This window comes from Dicentrarchus labrax, unplaced genomic scaffold (genome assembly GCF_905237075.1).
Source record: "Dicentrarchus labrax unplaced genomic scaffold, dlabrax2021, whole genome shotgun sequence".
Taxonomy (NCBI): Eukaryota; Metazoa; Chordata; class Actinopteri; family Moronidae; genus Dicentrarchus; species Dicentrarchus labrax.
Window position 1 is genome coordinate 11,892,242 of NW_026136719.1, and position 13,243 is coordinate 11,905,484.

At 39.6% G+C, this 13,243-nt stretch overlaps 1 protein-coding gene across 2 annotated transcripts in view; it reads right to left on the reverse strand.

Annotated features, from left to right (window-relative positions):
• Nucleotides 1–13,243, reverse strand: part of LOC127351532 (protein TANC1-like) — a 33,350-nt gene that overhangs the window by 9,285 nt on the left and 10,822 nt on the right. For both annotated transcript variants that reach the window (XM_051379145.1, XM_051379144.1), the window contains 7 exons: nucleotides 9,233–9,349; nucleotides 8,781–9,071; nucleotides 7,810–7,937; nucleotides 5,338–5,569; nucleotides 4,282–4,448; nucleotides 1,912–2,220; nucleotides 197–397 (listed from right to left, as the gene is read on the reverse strand). In XM_051379145.1, coding sequence (XP_051235105.1) covers nucleotides 197–397; nucleotides 1,912–2,220; nucleotides 4,282–4,448; nucleotides 5,338–5,569; nucleotides 7,810–7,937; nucleotides 8,781–9,071; nucleotides 9,233–9,349 — 1,445 coding nt within the window. The remainder of the gene's footprint in view (nucleotides 1–196; nucleotides 398–1,911; nucleotides 2,221–4,281; nucleotides 4,449–5,337; nucleotides 5,570–7,809; nucleotides 7,938–8,780; nucleotides 9,072–9,232; nucleotides 9,350–13,243) is intronic.

Here is a 13,243-nt window from a genome sequence, read left to right on the forward strand (position 1 = left end):
TAAAATGTAAAGGTACAATTAATTTATATGATTGCCCAGAGATGCTGCAAGTCCTTTAGATAAAGACTACCTCTAAATCACTAGTTGTAAGTTAAAATTATGTATGTCATAGCAAAACAAACACAGCACTCAAACCTTTGAAACAAAAGCTTGAATCATTATGTACCCTTCCATGCAGTAATATCAAGAGTCTTACCATGAATCCAGCCAGGCTGTCTAATCTCAGCTGGAAGTCTTTCCACTCTAGCTCCCCCCTCACACTGCCTGCATTCAGTGCCCTGAACATTTGTTCATCAGTCAGTGGGTGCAGAGATGCCAGTGCCACATTTAGCACCGGAAGTATCCGTTCAAAGACCTCTTTATCCGGAAAGCTCACACGACACATCAGCAGGTACACCTAACAGATATTCATAAATTTGTACATGTTGTTAATGAAGTTGTCAGATTAGATATGTAAGAACACTTACTAACAAAAACTATTATTTGCACATATATGCGACATCATATCAACCTAACAAATGATTCCTACATATTGATCTAACGAGTCAGTCTATTTGTGTACATGTCGAAAGTGGCATGTCAGTGATGTTTTGGGGTGACACCAGTTCTGTGTATGTAGCCAGCAGTGAGCTGGATTATGCCAATCAAGTGCAGGAAGTGCTTTATTACATTGTCACATATTAACTTGTATATAAAAAAAGAAGTTGAAAACAAGAGCAAAGCTAAATGTAATGTAAGTATACGAAATCCTTGGTGTAACGTGTCATCATAAATCTGGTAAATAATCTTTGAAACTAGTTGAAATAAATCTACTAAATAATCCATATTGTACTTCTACACAAGCTCTCGTATACAACTGTTCTAACTGTATCAAACTGTCAGCTACCTGGATCTACACATCTTTAGCACACCTTTATGCATGCTTTTCCACATCCATTATCCAATCATTAGATCATCATATTTCTAGGCCTTTGTGTGTATACTAACACTTGCTCATCTGTTGTCCTATTTTACACTAATGATTATGTAACATCAAAATGAGTCTGTCATTTACTTTAGTCACTGAGGACTATTTTGACACTTAGTATAAATTCTTTGATCCTGCCATTTTCATCTTTTATTTATCTGAAAAGCGTGTGAGTAAACTTTTTTCTCTTTTTTTGTGAAAAATATGCCTGAACAATGGTTGTCGCCTGTGTACCTTGTGTGGGGATTTTATGGACATTGATTGCTTCAGCCTCAGGCAAGATGCCATTTCACGGTAGACAGCTCACCGGGATGACTGACAAGTGTTAAGTGTTAGACTGTGAACTTGACCAGATGAGGAGGAGGAAGGCAGGTCCAAAAATACACTCAAGGTAAAAATGTGTCTTTTTAGCTCCAAACAATTAAACACCGTAGTTTACATATAAAGTGAACTGACAACCTAATGAAACACACATTACTCAACATCTGTGGCTCGCAACATTTTCTGTCAGCTGTAACCTGTTACTTAGAATGGCAGATACTGATGATGTTTCAAAAATGTATCCATTAATTTTAGCTAACATTTACTATTTCAATAATTGTTCCATTACTTAGCCATCTATTTAAACCATATATACATAACTTTTAGTTAACCTTTCTTTTTCAAACCTTTGATCATTATTTATTTTATTTTTATTTGATTTCATCTAATTTCAATTATTTATCCATCATTTTAACTTTATTCTAGCTGTTTAAAGGCTCTATCACAACATGTGGTGTCCAGGTGTTAAAGCTGACTCAATATGTGCATTTATATATTTTTTAATCAAATCATAATTTCTATCTTTTCAAATTAGCTGAGCTTATCGACAGTCTTTCCATGTGCACCCCCCTAGGCTACAAATACCCCATGCTTGTTGGGAATCAGTGCTCTTTGTGTCTGACCTCTGACAGGGAAACAGGCACCACCAGGTAGTTTCCTCCTTTCAGAGCCAGGTGTCCTTTGTGGAACAGATCCAGGGTCAGCTGAAGGTATAGGATGGAGCCGTGGCTCCGTGTTGACAGGTGGCTGCTAAACTTGCTGAGGAGCAGCTGATCAGGGGCCGAGCCTGTTGGCGTGGTGACGTTCGCGGCGACCTGTGTGCTGCTGCTGACCCGGTGATGGATGTAATCACTCAGGTCAGCTCCCAGATCACTGCTGTCTGGCAGGATGTCCAGAGAGATGCCAGAGAAGGGAAGAAGGGTAGTGATTTCCTGTAGGAGAAGAAAACAGACAAATTATGGGTGCTTATTGGTAAAAGCAGACACCACAGACAGCACAAACACCTCAGTATTTAAAGAATAGTAGGCAGCATGTCTTTGGTGCATTAGCTAAGGACAAATTAAAAACAACACAATCAGGACCCATTCCTCAGATGCTGTTGCCTCTGACTCACGCAGAGCCATGGGATACAGTACAGTAAATAGTGTGACCATGACTCAAGCTCCAACATTGCTCACAGGCATCTCTCAGACTCACATTTCATCTCCTCTTTTGCCATCCTCAACTGCTCAACACCGGCCAAAACCAGCTATAACTGATTAAATAAATCCACGTTATTGCTGCTCAGTTCCTCATTAACGAAGACTGACATTTTAGTTAAACAAGAAGTAATTGACTTGTGGTTGTGGAGTGTGCTCCACTTAACCCTTTCTCAACAGTTTGTGAAATATACAGGTTGTTATACAAGAGTATGTGAAATGGCTGGTATAAAGAGAAAGGGTGACTGATGATCCAATCAGTAAGGGGGGGGGCGGACTGGATGTGTGGGAAAATAGCTGTTTTCTTCATCTTTAAATTTCGGTATTTAATGCTTGCTCACTTCAAATGTATCATGAAAAAAATGACCTCAAACGTGCTTTGTGTATTCCCAAACACTAATCAAATTATGTAACTGGCTGGCTGGCTGTCAAGCTCCAGACTCCCAGCAGACTCCCAGTAGTATTATCATCCATTCAGGACCTAATCCTTGCAGCATTTGAAGGCTTGGCTTTGGCATTGGACAGATGCGTCCGCTGTTTGGTGGGATTACCAACCGGATTGAGAAAATACATCAGACTAGAGTGAGCGATGCTGCTAAAAGCCACAATGTCTATACCAAGGCAGTAAAAGCACAACATTGAACTACACTGTGTGTGCAGAGAGCTAAGACAAAAGAAGTAGGTACTGGAAAAATGTCTGTGAGTTGGGTAATACGAGGCAAGGTGAAACTAAAAACACTGATTCACCCTAAACACAAAATCCCTTTTTTTGCTGCCAAAAATAAGAACTTCCTGCACAGGAGTCTACATCACGCTACAGCAGGGACATTCGTTTGTGACATTTCAAAATCACATTTAAATAATTCAACATCTTTTTCCAGAAACAGTATGTTTGTAACTCCTCATATTCTGCAGACCTCACTGTCAACAACTCTCAATGGCATGATTTTTTACTCCAGTTCCAGTGAAAATTGTTCACAGTGAGATCTATGAATTATCCAGAGCAACCGGGACATTTTGTCTGGAAATACACATCCATCCATCTATTATCTATTATCCATTTATTATTTGCAGGGTTGCAGGGGGCTGGAGCCTATCACAACTAATGGGTGAGAGATGGGATACACCCATGGACATTTTGAAAAAGGTTGAAATAGTTTGCCCCAAATTTACCCCCGTGGCCAACTGTGGCACTGCAACAGAAATGCCTCACATCCCCAAAAAATATTTTCCCCATAGATGGGTCACCTTATTATTGATTTCTAAACCACAAAAGTGTTTCCAGAAAAAGATATGAGCGCCTATAAAAGCTTTTTTGTTTGTATTTGTGTGTCAACAAGACAAGAAAACCATGAAGTGCCAAAAAGTTTTTTGACTTATAAGCCTGGTGAGTAATTTTAATTCAAATGGATGAGTGCCATCTTGGAGTCTGGTATCAAGTTCTTATATTACATCCATGAGTAAATCCTAGCTAGGTTGGCAGTATATCACAGGGCTAACATCGGGCTCAGAGGAACCATTCACACACACAGTCACAGCCTATGGATTACATTTTTGAATCTGCAATGAACCTAACCTGCATGTTTGTTTTTTGTGGGACGAAACCAGAGCACCTGGAGAAAACTATGCTGTAGAATTTTTTAGACATTATTTCAATTATGTGAGGATCACAATCACAATTCCAGCCACCTCCATGTAAGGGGGGTGACCCGATACCACTAATTTGAGACAGGGTGTCCTTAAAAGCTTAAAGATCACTGTAAAGAACACTGTAATGCTAATAATCTCACTCACCACCAGGCCTGTCCTTACTGTGACCACCAGCTTAAGCCAGAGCGGAAATTTGGAGATTATTTTGGTAATGAAAGTGGCAATGGTGTCCCCATAGTCAGGCTTATGGAATTCTGCCTCATTAAGGCTGTCAACCAATATGATGTAGTCTTCTTCAGGTAGCCTGCGCTCTGAATACACATAAAGCAAAAGACAGAGAAAAAAAGAGGTTGGAGCACATTAAAAGACCAGATATATTACATTAGCCTTGCAAAGAGCACATAATAAGGAAACAAAGAAAGATGGTATGATAGTTTCATTCAAAGCCTTTCATAGCTAAAAATGGCTGCATCTCTGTTTTCCAGCACAGGATATGTTGAGAAACTGCTGATATTGATTCTATTCTGTTGAAAGGGGCTAGAGGCCATTGTTGTTTATCAGCTTGAAACAGGACATATCCATCATGTTTCACATCATCTAAGCTGTCAATGCATCCCTACAAGCAGGGGAGGACTCATACACTCAAGCACAAGGGCTCTCCATTTTTTTCTAACCTGCTTAATAGTGATGGAGTAGACAAAACACTCCTCTGCTCAGACTGTGGAGGGCCTGGCCATAATAACACATCAATCTAGTTCACTGACTGTATCATGAGAAACTGAGCTGGCTAATACGTCCATAACATTCACAGCCTCTCCAGAGTATTTTGTGACCTTGAAATCCTGTGGGATGCTGATGATTCACCGGGGCAAAAATAACACTCATCATTTCCCTATGTAAATGACCTAACATCTGTTTCACACTCTACAGTGTTTCAAATCATTGACCTTAACTAGGGAAAATAATCTATGGGCTCATCATGGAGTCATTAATGGGCTATTTCACACAGGAGATGGCAGCAGGCCCCCTAATTGCAGGGTGAGGGAAGCAGACAGTTTTTCACCTTAAAACTGATACTATTTTAAAATTTAAAAGGTCTTTAAACTTGAATATCACATTTGTCTTAAAGTGTAGGAGTGTGTGTGTGTGTGTGTGTGTGTGTGTGTGTATGTATGTGTGTGTGTGTGTGTGTATACTTACCCTTGCGCAGGCCGGCTATGGGCTCCAGGACACCCTTTCGGAAGGCAGCAATGGGGTCTTGAACGCAGGATCGCAGGCTGAGTGTGTTCTGTAGGTGAGGCTCTTGTACCAACAGCTCCCTGTACGGGGTGAGCTGTGGAGCTCTGGCCAACAGGGCGGCGACACTGTGTACAAACTCCGGCACCAGGCAGGTGTAGGTGTTGTCAGCCTGACAGAAATGGTAAGCTACCACCTGACAGGAGAAAGAAGCAGGTGAAAAACTGAAGAGAATAAGGGTGTAATGCAAAGCTGTTATCTGTATCCGTTTATTTCACACACATCTGTATTAAGGTCTAAATGAAAGCTGTTGTAATTTAAAGTGCAATGGTCAGGATGGATATAGAACAACATGTTTTGGGGACGGAAAACTGTGCTGTTGAATTACAAGTCAGAATTGTGTTGGGCCATAATGCATGATTTTTATTTAAAAACTAGAGGTGGTGTATCTAAGGGGATGAACCCCATATGAATGTGAAGCTGGTCTGAAGTGTCTATAAAAAAAAGAGAACTACTGAGAAAAATCTAGTTGGCTACAGGAGTTCCTGTTCACACTGTTCAGTACGGTTGCCAGTCTTTTGTAATGATACTTTCGAGCACTTTTCAAGGACAATTTATTTGAAACTCTAGACCTTCTCTATTTGAAACGTGCCCTGGGATAACTTCTGTTATGAGTTGGCGCAATACAAATGAAAATGAATTGAAATATTTAAATGAAAAAATTAATTAAAATTAAGGGCCAATAATTCAAGTCTAAACCCATGTCTGGCTTTGGGTGCCCTTTTTTGTCATTACCACTAAATCAGATCAACATATTTGGATAAAATATGTTTCCTCAGAAGAAAACAGGCTTTGCAACCATATTTATTACTTCATGGTTATGCTTCACGATACTTCATCGCTCAAAAAACTAAAATAACATACTTCTGTGCCGTTTGCATTTTTTTATGATATCAGGGGATAGGTGAAATTTGAATTGACAAAGTGCACAAGGCTCAATCTCGGAGATACTCTAAATCCAAGTGCTCTAAATCCAAGCTGTCTGAATCTGATATCTTGCCATTACTATAAAGACTGAGGTCAGCTGGTTGAACCAGTGTATGTGTGTGTTTCATTTTGAGTTGTGAATGAGAAGAAGCTGAAGCTGTTGTATTTGGTAAATTGTGTCAATTGGGCAACTTGTTAGTGGAGGGGGGGAGCACAAATTCAAATGCTGATTATACAGTGTCTAATCAGAGCACATTATCTGTTCATATCCCTAGAAGAAAGACATAAAAAAGTAGAAAAACAGTATCCAAGACTAATATCACAGAATATAAAAACAATAACGGTTGCAATAAAATAACACCAAGATATAAACAAAGAAAGTTGCAGAAATCATAGAGGCAGCAGAGTCATAACATAGTTTCTATTCATGAACGACGACAACTTCGTTCAAGATGTTACTGCAGAGTTTCTCTAAAACACTTTTAGTAAATGCAAGTTGGTTTATTCAGACAGCAGGCTGAATGGCAAACAATAAATTAAATATATAATTCCTAATAAGGGTGATTTTTTGCAATAATCACCAAACTTACCAACTGCACAAACAGATTAAATACAAATACAATGAATGAATAAACATTTTTGCAGAAAAATATACATCATCATCATCATCATGGCTTTATAGTGTCCCAGGTCCACATATAACATTATCAATGATTTTACTTTTGAGCGAACATCCTCACCATCACAAGTAGTCTGACTAGTTCCCATGGAAACTCTTATTGAGGCCAAGTTAGTAAATTTAGAAGCTTCCATGTCATCTATGTGATGCAATCAGCAGCATGTTCTACATGTGCCCCAAAAGAGAGAAGAACACTCTGACATTAAAATCTTGTGTCACTTTAAAAAAGAACAATGCTGTTGTGTCTCTTTGAATTGACCCCTTTTTCAGTCTTTTGTAAAGGTTTGTAAGAGTCACAGCTCCTTAGAGTACTGTTTATGATGCTGTATTATATTTCCGTACTCACAAATCCAGTGAGAGGAGTGCAGCAAAAAAATACAGCAAAATCAAAACAGCCATAACAAAAAGCTATAGCAAAAAGCATTTCTACAATGTAAATATAATTTCCTTCTTTTGTTATTACTACAGGTGAGTCAGCAGTCTGCTCAGCAACAGGATACATAACAAGAGCTACTATAAAGAAGTGTATTGTGTAGTTATGTGTGTACTCTTGTATATTTGTGTGGACCAATTCCATTTTTTAGGTTTAGGTTAGTGGTATTGATCTTCTCATCTCACTTTCTGCAAGATAGAAAGTAAGCGCATTTCCCTAAAAATGTAACTATTGCTCTAAGGTTAGGGGCTAGAGAGGGAATTTTGTACTTGATGATCCTCACAAATATAGAAATACAAACGTGTGTGTGTGTGTGTGCAAGTGTATTTTGAGGTACCTTGGCAGCTAGGCATCTGACAGCCTCCTTCCTCTGTGCTGTACTATCGCTTGTTCCTGCAACAGCACTCTGGTTGGGCTGGGAATCAGCTGGCTGTTTGGAGGCTGCTTTTCCCTGCCTATCCCCACCTGAACAGAGCACAAAGCAACAACAACAAACGCAAAGCTGCCATTTACACTCGTTAGATGAAGTCTCTGGTGTAAGCACAGGAATGTCAGGAGTGAAGTCTATGAAGAAACACAATTAAACTGCTGTGATTAATTAGTGCATCTGTAAGCAAGACTATGCAAAACCACATTTAGATGGCAGCAAGAGTGTTTGTTTCAAAGAGTGCGGAGTGATGTGCCAGGATGGATTCCTGCACACCTCACGCTATACCCTCTGTTAAACTCAAATCCAAATGACAACATACATCAATGAATAATGCAATGATGCTGAAAAATGAATGGCACAATATTCTGTTTGAACACTATTTTAGTTTTGCTTTGTATGTACTGCTTTGCTCTCAGCCTGTAATCTTAGCAATACCTCTTGCACAACAGGAAAAGTCTGAAAAAAGGTTTAAAAAAAGAAAAAAAACACAAATCACCATCACAGCATGCAAGACACATTGATAGTGTACTGTGCAAAATCTGGTTGTAGGAAATTGTTGTTTTCTTTTTTTCCACACAAAAGAAGAGATCCAGTGCCACTCATGATAAGAAAAAAAAACAATGTCAGTCCCCTTACACAACTGCAATCAGCAGAGAAACCTCAGGGGAGAACTTGAAAGAAGAGTGGGTGACCCAGTTACCAACTCCTTCCCAAAAAGTGATATTTCTTCCAGTATCTTAGAGAAATCTGACTTTACCGGGGTGCACTGGAGAATGTATAAATTCAACTTTCCGCTTTTTTACCGTGTTCTTACACTAATGCTTTGAGATGCACACAAAAACAAATTACACTTCTGTGAGTAAAGATATGAGTCTTACATTTAGGGGAGGAGCTGGGGCTGTGAAGGATGCTGGGACCTCCCTGTGGTGTGCGCATGCCATGACAGCTGAGCGTCACCAGTCGCCAGATGATAGCAGTCTTGCCGGATCCTGCGTTACCCACAATGACAGCCCCGCGTCCCTCACAGCTGCTCGTTTTTCTCAGGACCTCCTCCAGACGTGTGAAGAGCCAATCCCGGCCAACAAAAGGTGTTTCTGCGGTGATGCCGGGGACTTCAAACAGCAGCGGTTTTAGCATGATGTCGGCTTGTTTGAATGGCACCAATCTCCCTGGAAGGAGTGAAAGATGTCAGCGCAATGAGAATGGATAACTATATGTAATTTAAGCACAATACATTAAGTGCATTCATGTTCCACACAGGTCTGCAGATATTTCTGCACTAAGCTATATTTACTCTGTGATTTTACCCCAAGGTTAAGTCACAAAATACCTTTGGAGTCATCATTTGTGCGTCCAGCTGTGTTGTGTTTACGGACGGAGCTTCTGTGTCCAGCAGCCCTTTGGTTGTCCAGATAACTCAAATCCTCCAGTCGAGTAGAGCTGGTTGCTGTAAAGAGAGAGCGGGTGGGGAATGGATAGAGGGTGTGAGAGAGATGCAAGAAATGTGCAAAGATACACATGCATACCACACAAGTGTCAGATTCATAGCTCAAGTCAATTATTGTATCCATGGAGACGTGAGACATAAACAGTTGTTGCTCTCAATGATAAATGCTCAATGCCCATGAGGAGAGAAGAGAGAGGAAAAGAAAACAACTCATCTGACGTCGTGTAATCTCAAGCTAACATGAGTCTGAAATGACCAAATGTTTCACACTGTCTCACACATCAGGACACCAAATTGGTGATAATCACTGGAAACTCAATGCCGGCTATAATGCAAAAATGTATCAGCTGTCAATAACAGGATTAGACACATTGTTCTAATGACCAAATGAGCCACATAGAAGCCAACATGAAAAATAAAAAAGAACATGTCGTACAGAAGGGCAAGAAACAAAAAGAAAGAGTTGTTTACTCCCACATTCGCCTATCCATCCACCCACTCACACTACAAAGTTTACAGGTCAGCCAGGCTTACTTTCTGCTGTTTTCAAGATATTTAGCCGAGTCTTTAGTCCAGGCTATTGTGAAACATAAAGAAATAAGCTTTACGTAATCAGCTGGTTCTTAAATTTCCTCTCCTGCAAAATTGTATCATCTATTTCTGCTATTACAGCATATCATTATGCAGCAAAACACTGAGTGACAAAATAGAGAAAGCCCTTTACACTGAAATGCAATCCAATACAACAGTCCTGTAAGAAATACGATTTAATATTTGAGAAACACTACGACAGTATGTCAGAGAGGTGCTGATTCAACTCTATTATCATTTTTGAGCCTGTAGTTTCTGGTGGTTTTGTATTTGATTGCACTTGTACAGTGTTTCTGATGTTTTGTGAACGAAAGTATGTTTTAATTTCTTTAGTGGACGAAATGTTTTTGTTTTTTTTAAGTATATTTTTTGGGCTTTTATTGCCTTTATTATAGTGACAGCTGAAGATAGACAGGAAAGGGGGTCAGAGAGAGGGGATGACACGCAACCCTGGGCCGCTGCAGCAAGGACTCAGCCTCGGTACGTGGGTCGCCAGCTCTACCCACTGAGCTATCCGGGCGCCCAGACGAAATATGTTTTAATATCTTTTGGATAAAATACATTATAGACAATAAACCCTTTTTTTATATATTCAAGTTACATCACCACAACTGACAACTGATAACAGTCCATAGATAATATAACATATAAAAAGTGAAGCAGGCTCAACATAACAAACATTTTAAGAGGGCTGAATTTGTTTCAGGGCTATTTAATTGCATTGCATTATATCTTACTTTTATCTTTTTGTTGTTGTTGTTTTGCCAGTTTTTGCTTTTAATTTAATAGTTGCCAGGATTACCTGGGAGACAGAACAGAGATAGATAGAAAATTAACAATATGGGTATGATTCAAACCCCAGAGACTAACTAACATGTGAGAATGTCTGAGAAAGTGAAATTTTTCTGTACTAAATGTAGTTTAATTTATAAGCATACCTCCTCAGGTTGAGGCTCCTAGAGTAAAGTGTCATTCCGGGTCAACTTCTCATCTGTCATTGGGGCAGTTGGCAAGAGAAAGTGTTAAGAAGCTCTTTTCTGGTCTAATCTTAGGCTGTTCCTAGTTCCCTTTCTCCCTGTTAATGAAGGGGAATCTAATCCAAGTGCATGCATGCATGTGTCACTGCACGCAGAAGTGTTGCTTATTGGGACCTCTTGGGTTGTAATGATATTGGGTTTGCTGTTATTATTATAATTGGGTTGTGTGTAAGGAAGGCTACATCTGCAATGTAGTAAATAGCATTAGTATTAAAATATATAATATTACTACCTAAAAAGACTCAAGCTCAATGGAAAAAATAGTCTGACAGAAGGACTATTGTTATTTTAAGAGTTTGTTTTCAATGGTAAGTCACAGTCTGGTCTATTTCATTCATTCATTCATTGCTGTAATATTAAAAACATCCTCTGTAAAATCTGAAAATCTGGCATTACTGTTGTCTCTAATCCTATCAGAGTGGGATAAAAAAAATGGCCCGAGTCACGTTGCACTCATCTATAAAATACTGTAGATTGACCAGTCAAACAGGCAGTAGATAAGAAAGTGCAGCCCCTGGACAGATGATGAGCTCACATAACTGTGATCATGTGCTATACATGTTAAATTCATCATTGGTAATCTCAGAGGATCTGAGGGAGCTGCACAACATCTCTGAGCTGTTATGGGCTTAAAGCTTTAAAGCAGCAATTACGGTCACAGCCGGAAGATGCTGGCCAGTAACGTCCTTAAGCATCCTTCGTCATTACAAATCACCAAATCAGTTTACACCCAGACGTGAGCCACACAGCATGAAATGTGTTTGTGCTCTCTTAACCAGCGTTTTATGTTTATTACATATTGGACCATCACTTCCTCTTCTTTATTTACAACAGGAATGAAGCCACACTGAACTTCCTTTTGCAGCTGCTAAGGGTACAGAGAGTTTCACCAGCCTGTCAGCGCTTTAGCAGATCAGATCATATTCTGATACATCTAGGATCCCTGCATGTGTCCATCATCCTGCAGCCTCCAAGTGAGAGTGTGGGTGAAAGCTGTTAAGGCCATATTATAATTTACAGGGTTATTAAGAGCACATGGAACCTGCTGTGTTGAGTACCCATTAGACAATAAGGGGTTCCATAAGGCAAAACAAATCAATCACAGTGTGAAGATCGCAATTATGCTGAAGGGAAATAGATCGGGGATGAGCAAATATTAAACCTTGGAACACTGAGAACATGAAATCCCTTTCAACAGGTAGAGGAGGGCTTTTAGGACGAGGGATGTGGAGGAAATTGCTGTAATTGTCAAGCAAGAGATGAAGTGGCGAATTGAGGATTGAAAGAACATCCACAGTGAGAGGATGAAGAACAGTCTGCAGCAAAACAGTGTGAAGGAGGTGTGGAGTGGGATGAGAAAGACTGCTGACTAAAGACAGCCAGGCCAAATGGCTGAGTGGACCACGGATACATTGAAGGACTTAAAACATGTTTTCACCCTTGACCATCCAGCATAATGTGAACCTGCTCACCACCACCTATCCCACACTCACTGCCTTTATGTTCCCTACTGAGGACAGTCTGGTTGATTATCCTAAAACCCCTGTTGATCCTTCATCACTTTAAAGGTCAACAAGCACTGGCCCAAGCCCCCAGCATCCCTGATAGCATCCCTGATAGCATCTGCCACAGAACACTTAAATTGCAAATCATTGGCCTCTGATTCTGCAGAACCTATTCAACCTTAAAGGAATAGTTTGACGTTTTGGGAAATATCCTTATTTATAACATTATTATTATTATATGACACAGAGTTAGACGAGAACATTGATACCACTCTTATATATGTTTATTAAATATAAACACCTGGTTAGCTTAGTACGAATACTGGACACAGGGAGAAACAGCTAGCCAGGTTCTGTCCAATAATAACTGACCAGCAGGAACTCTAAAGCTCACTAATATACAAGTTATATCTATTTGTTTAATTTGTACAAAAACCAAAGAGTAAAAACTACAATTTAACCTTTTAAAGCAGGACTTTCTTGGGCGGAACCAGCACTTAGCTCTTTTATTTTAACTTAACTCTTTTATTATGGATTAAAAAAACAACATACAAAGTGTTTATTAGTGAGCTTTAAAAGGGCTGGTTGGTGGATTCTTTTACCCTTGGACACAGCCAGACTGTTCCCCGTGTTTTTGTCTTTTGGCTAAGCTATGCTAACCATCTGCTGGCGGTGACCTTTAACAGAAATATGAGTGGTATCAATGCTTTCATCTGACTCTCCTTCAGAAAACAAAGAAGAAAAAATAAATAATAATTTAA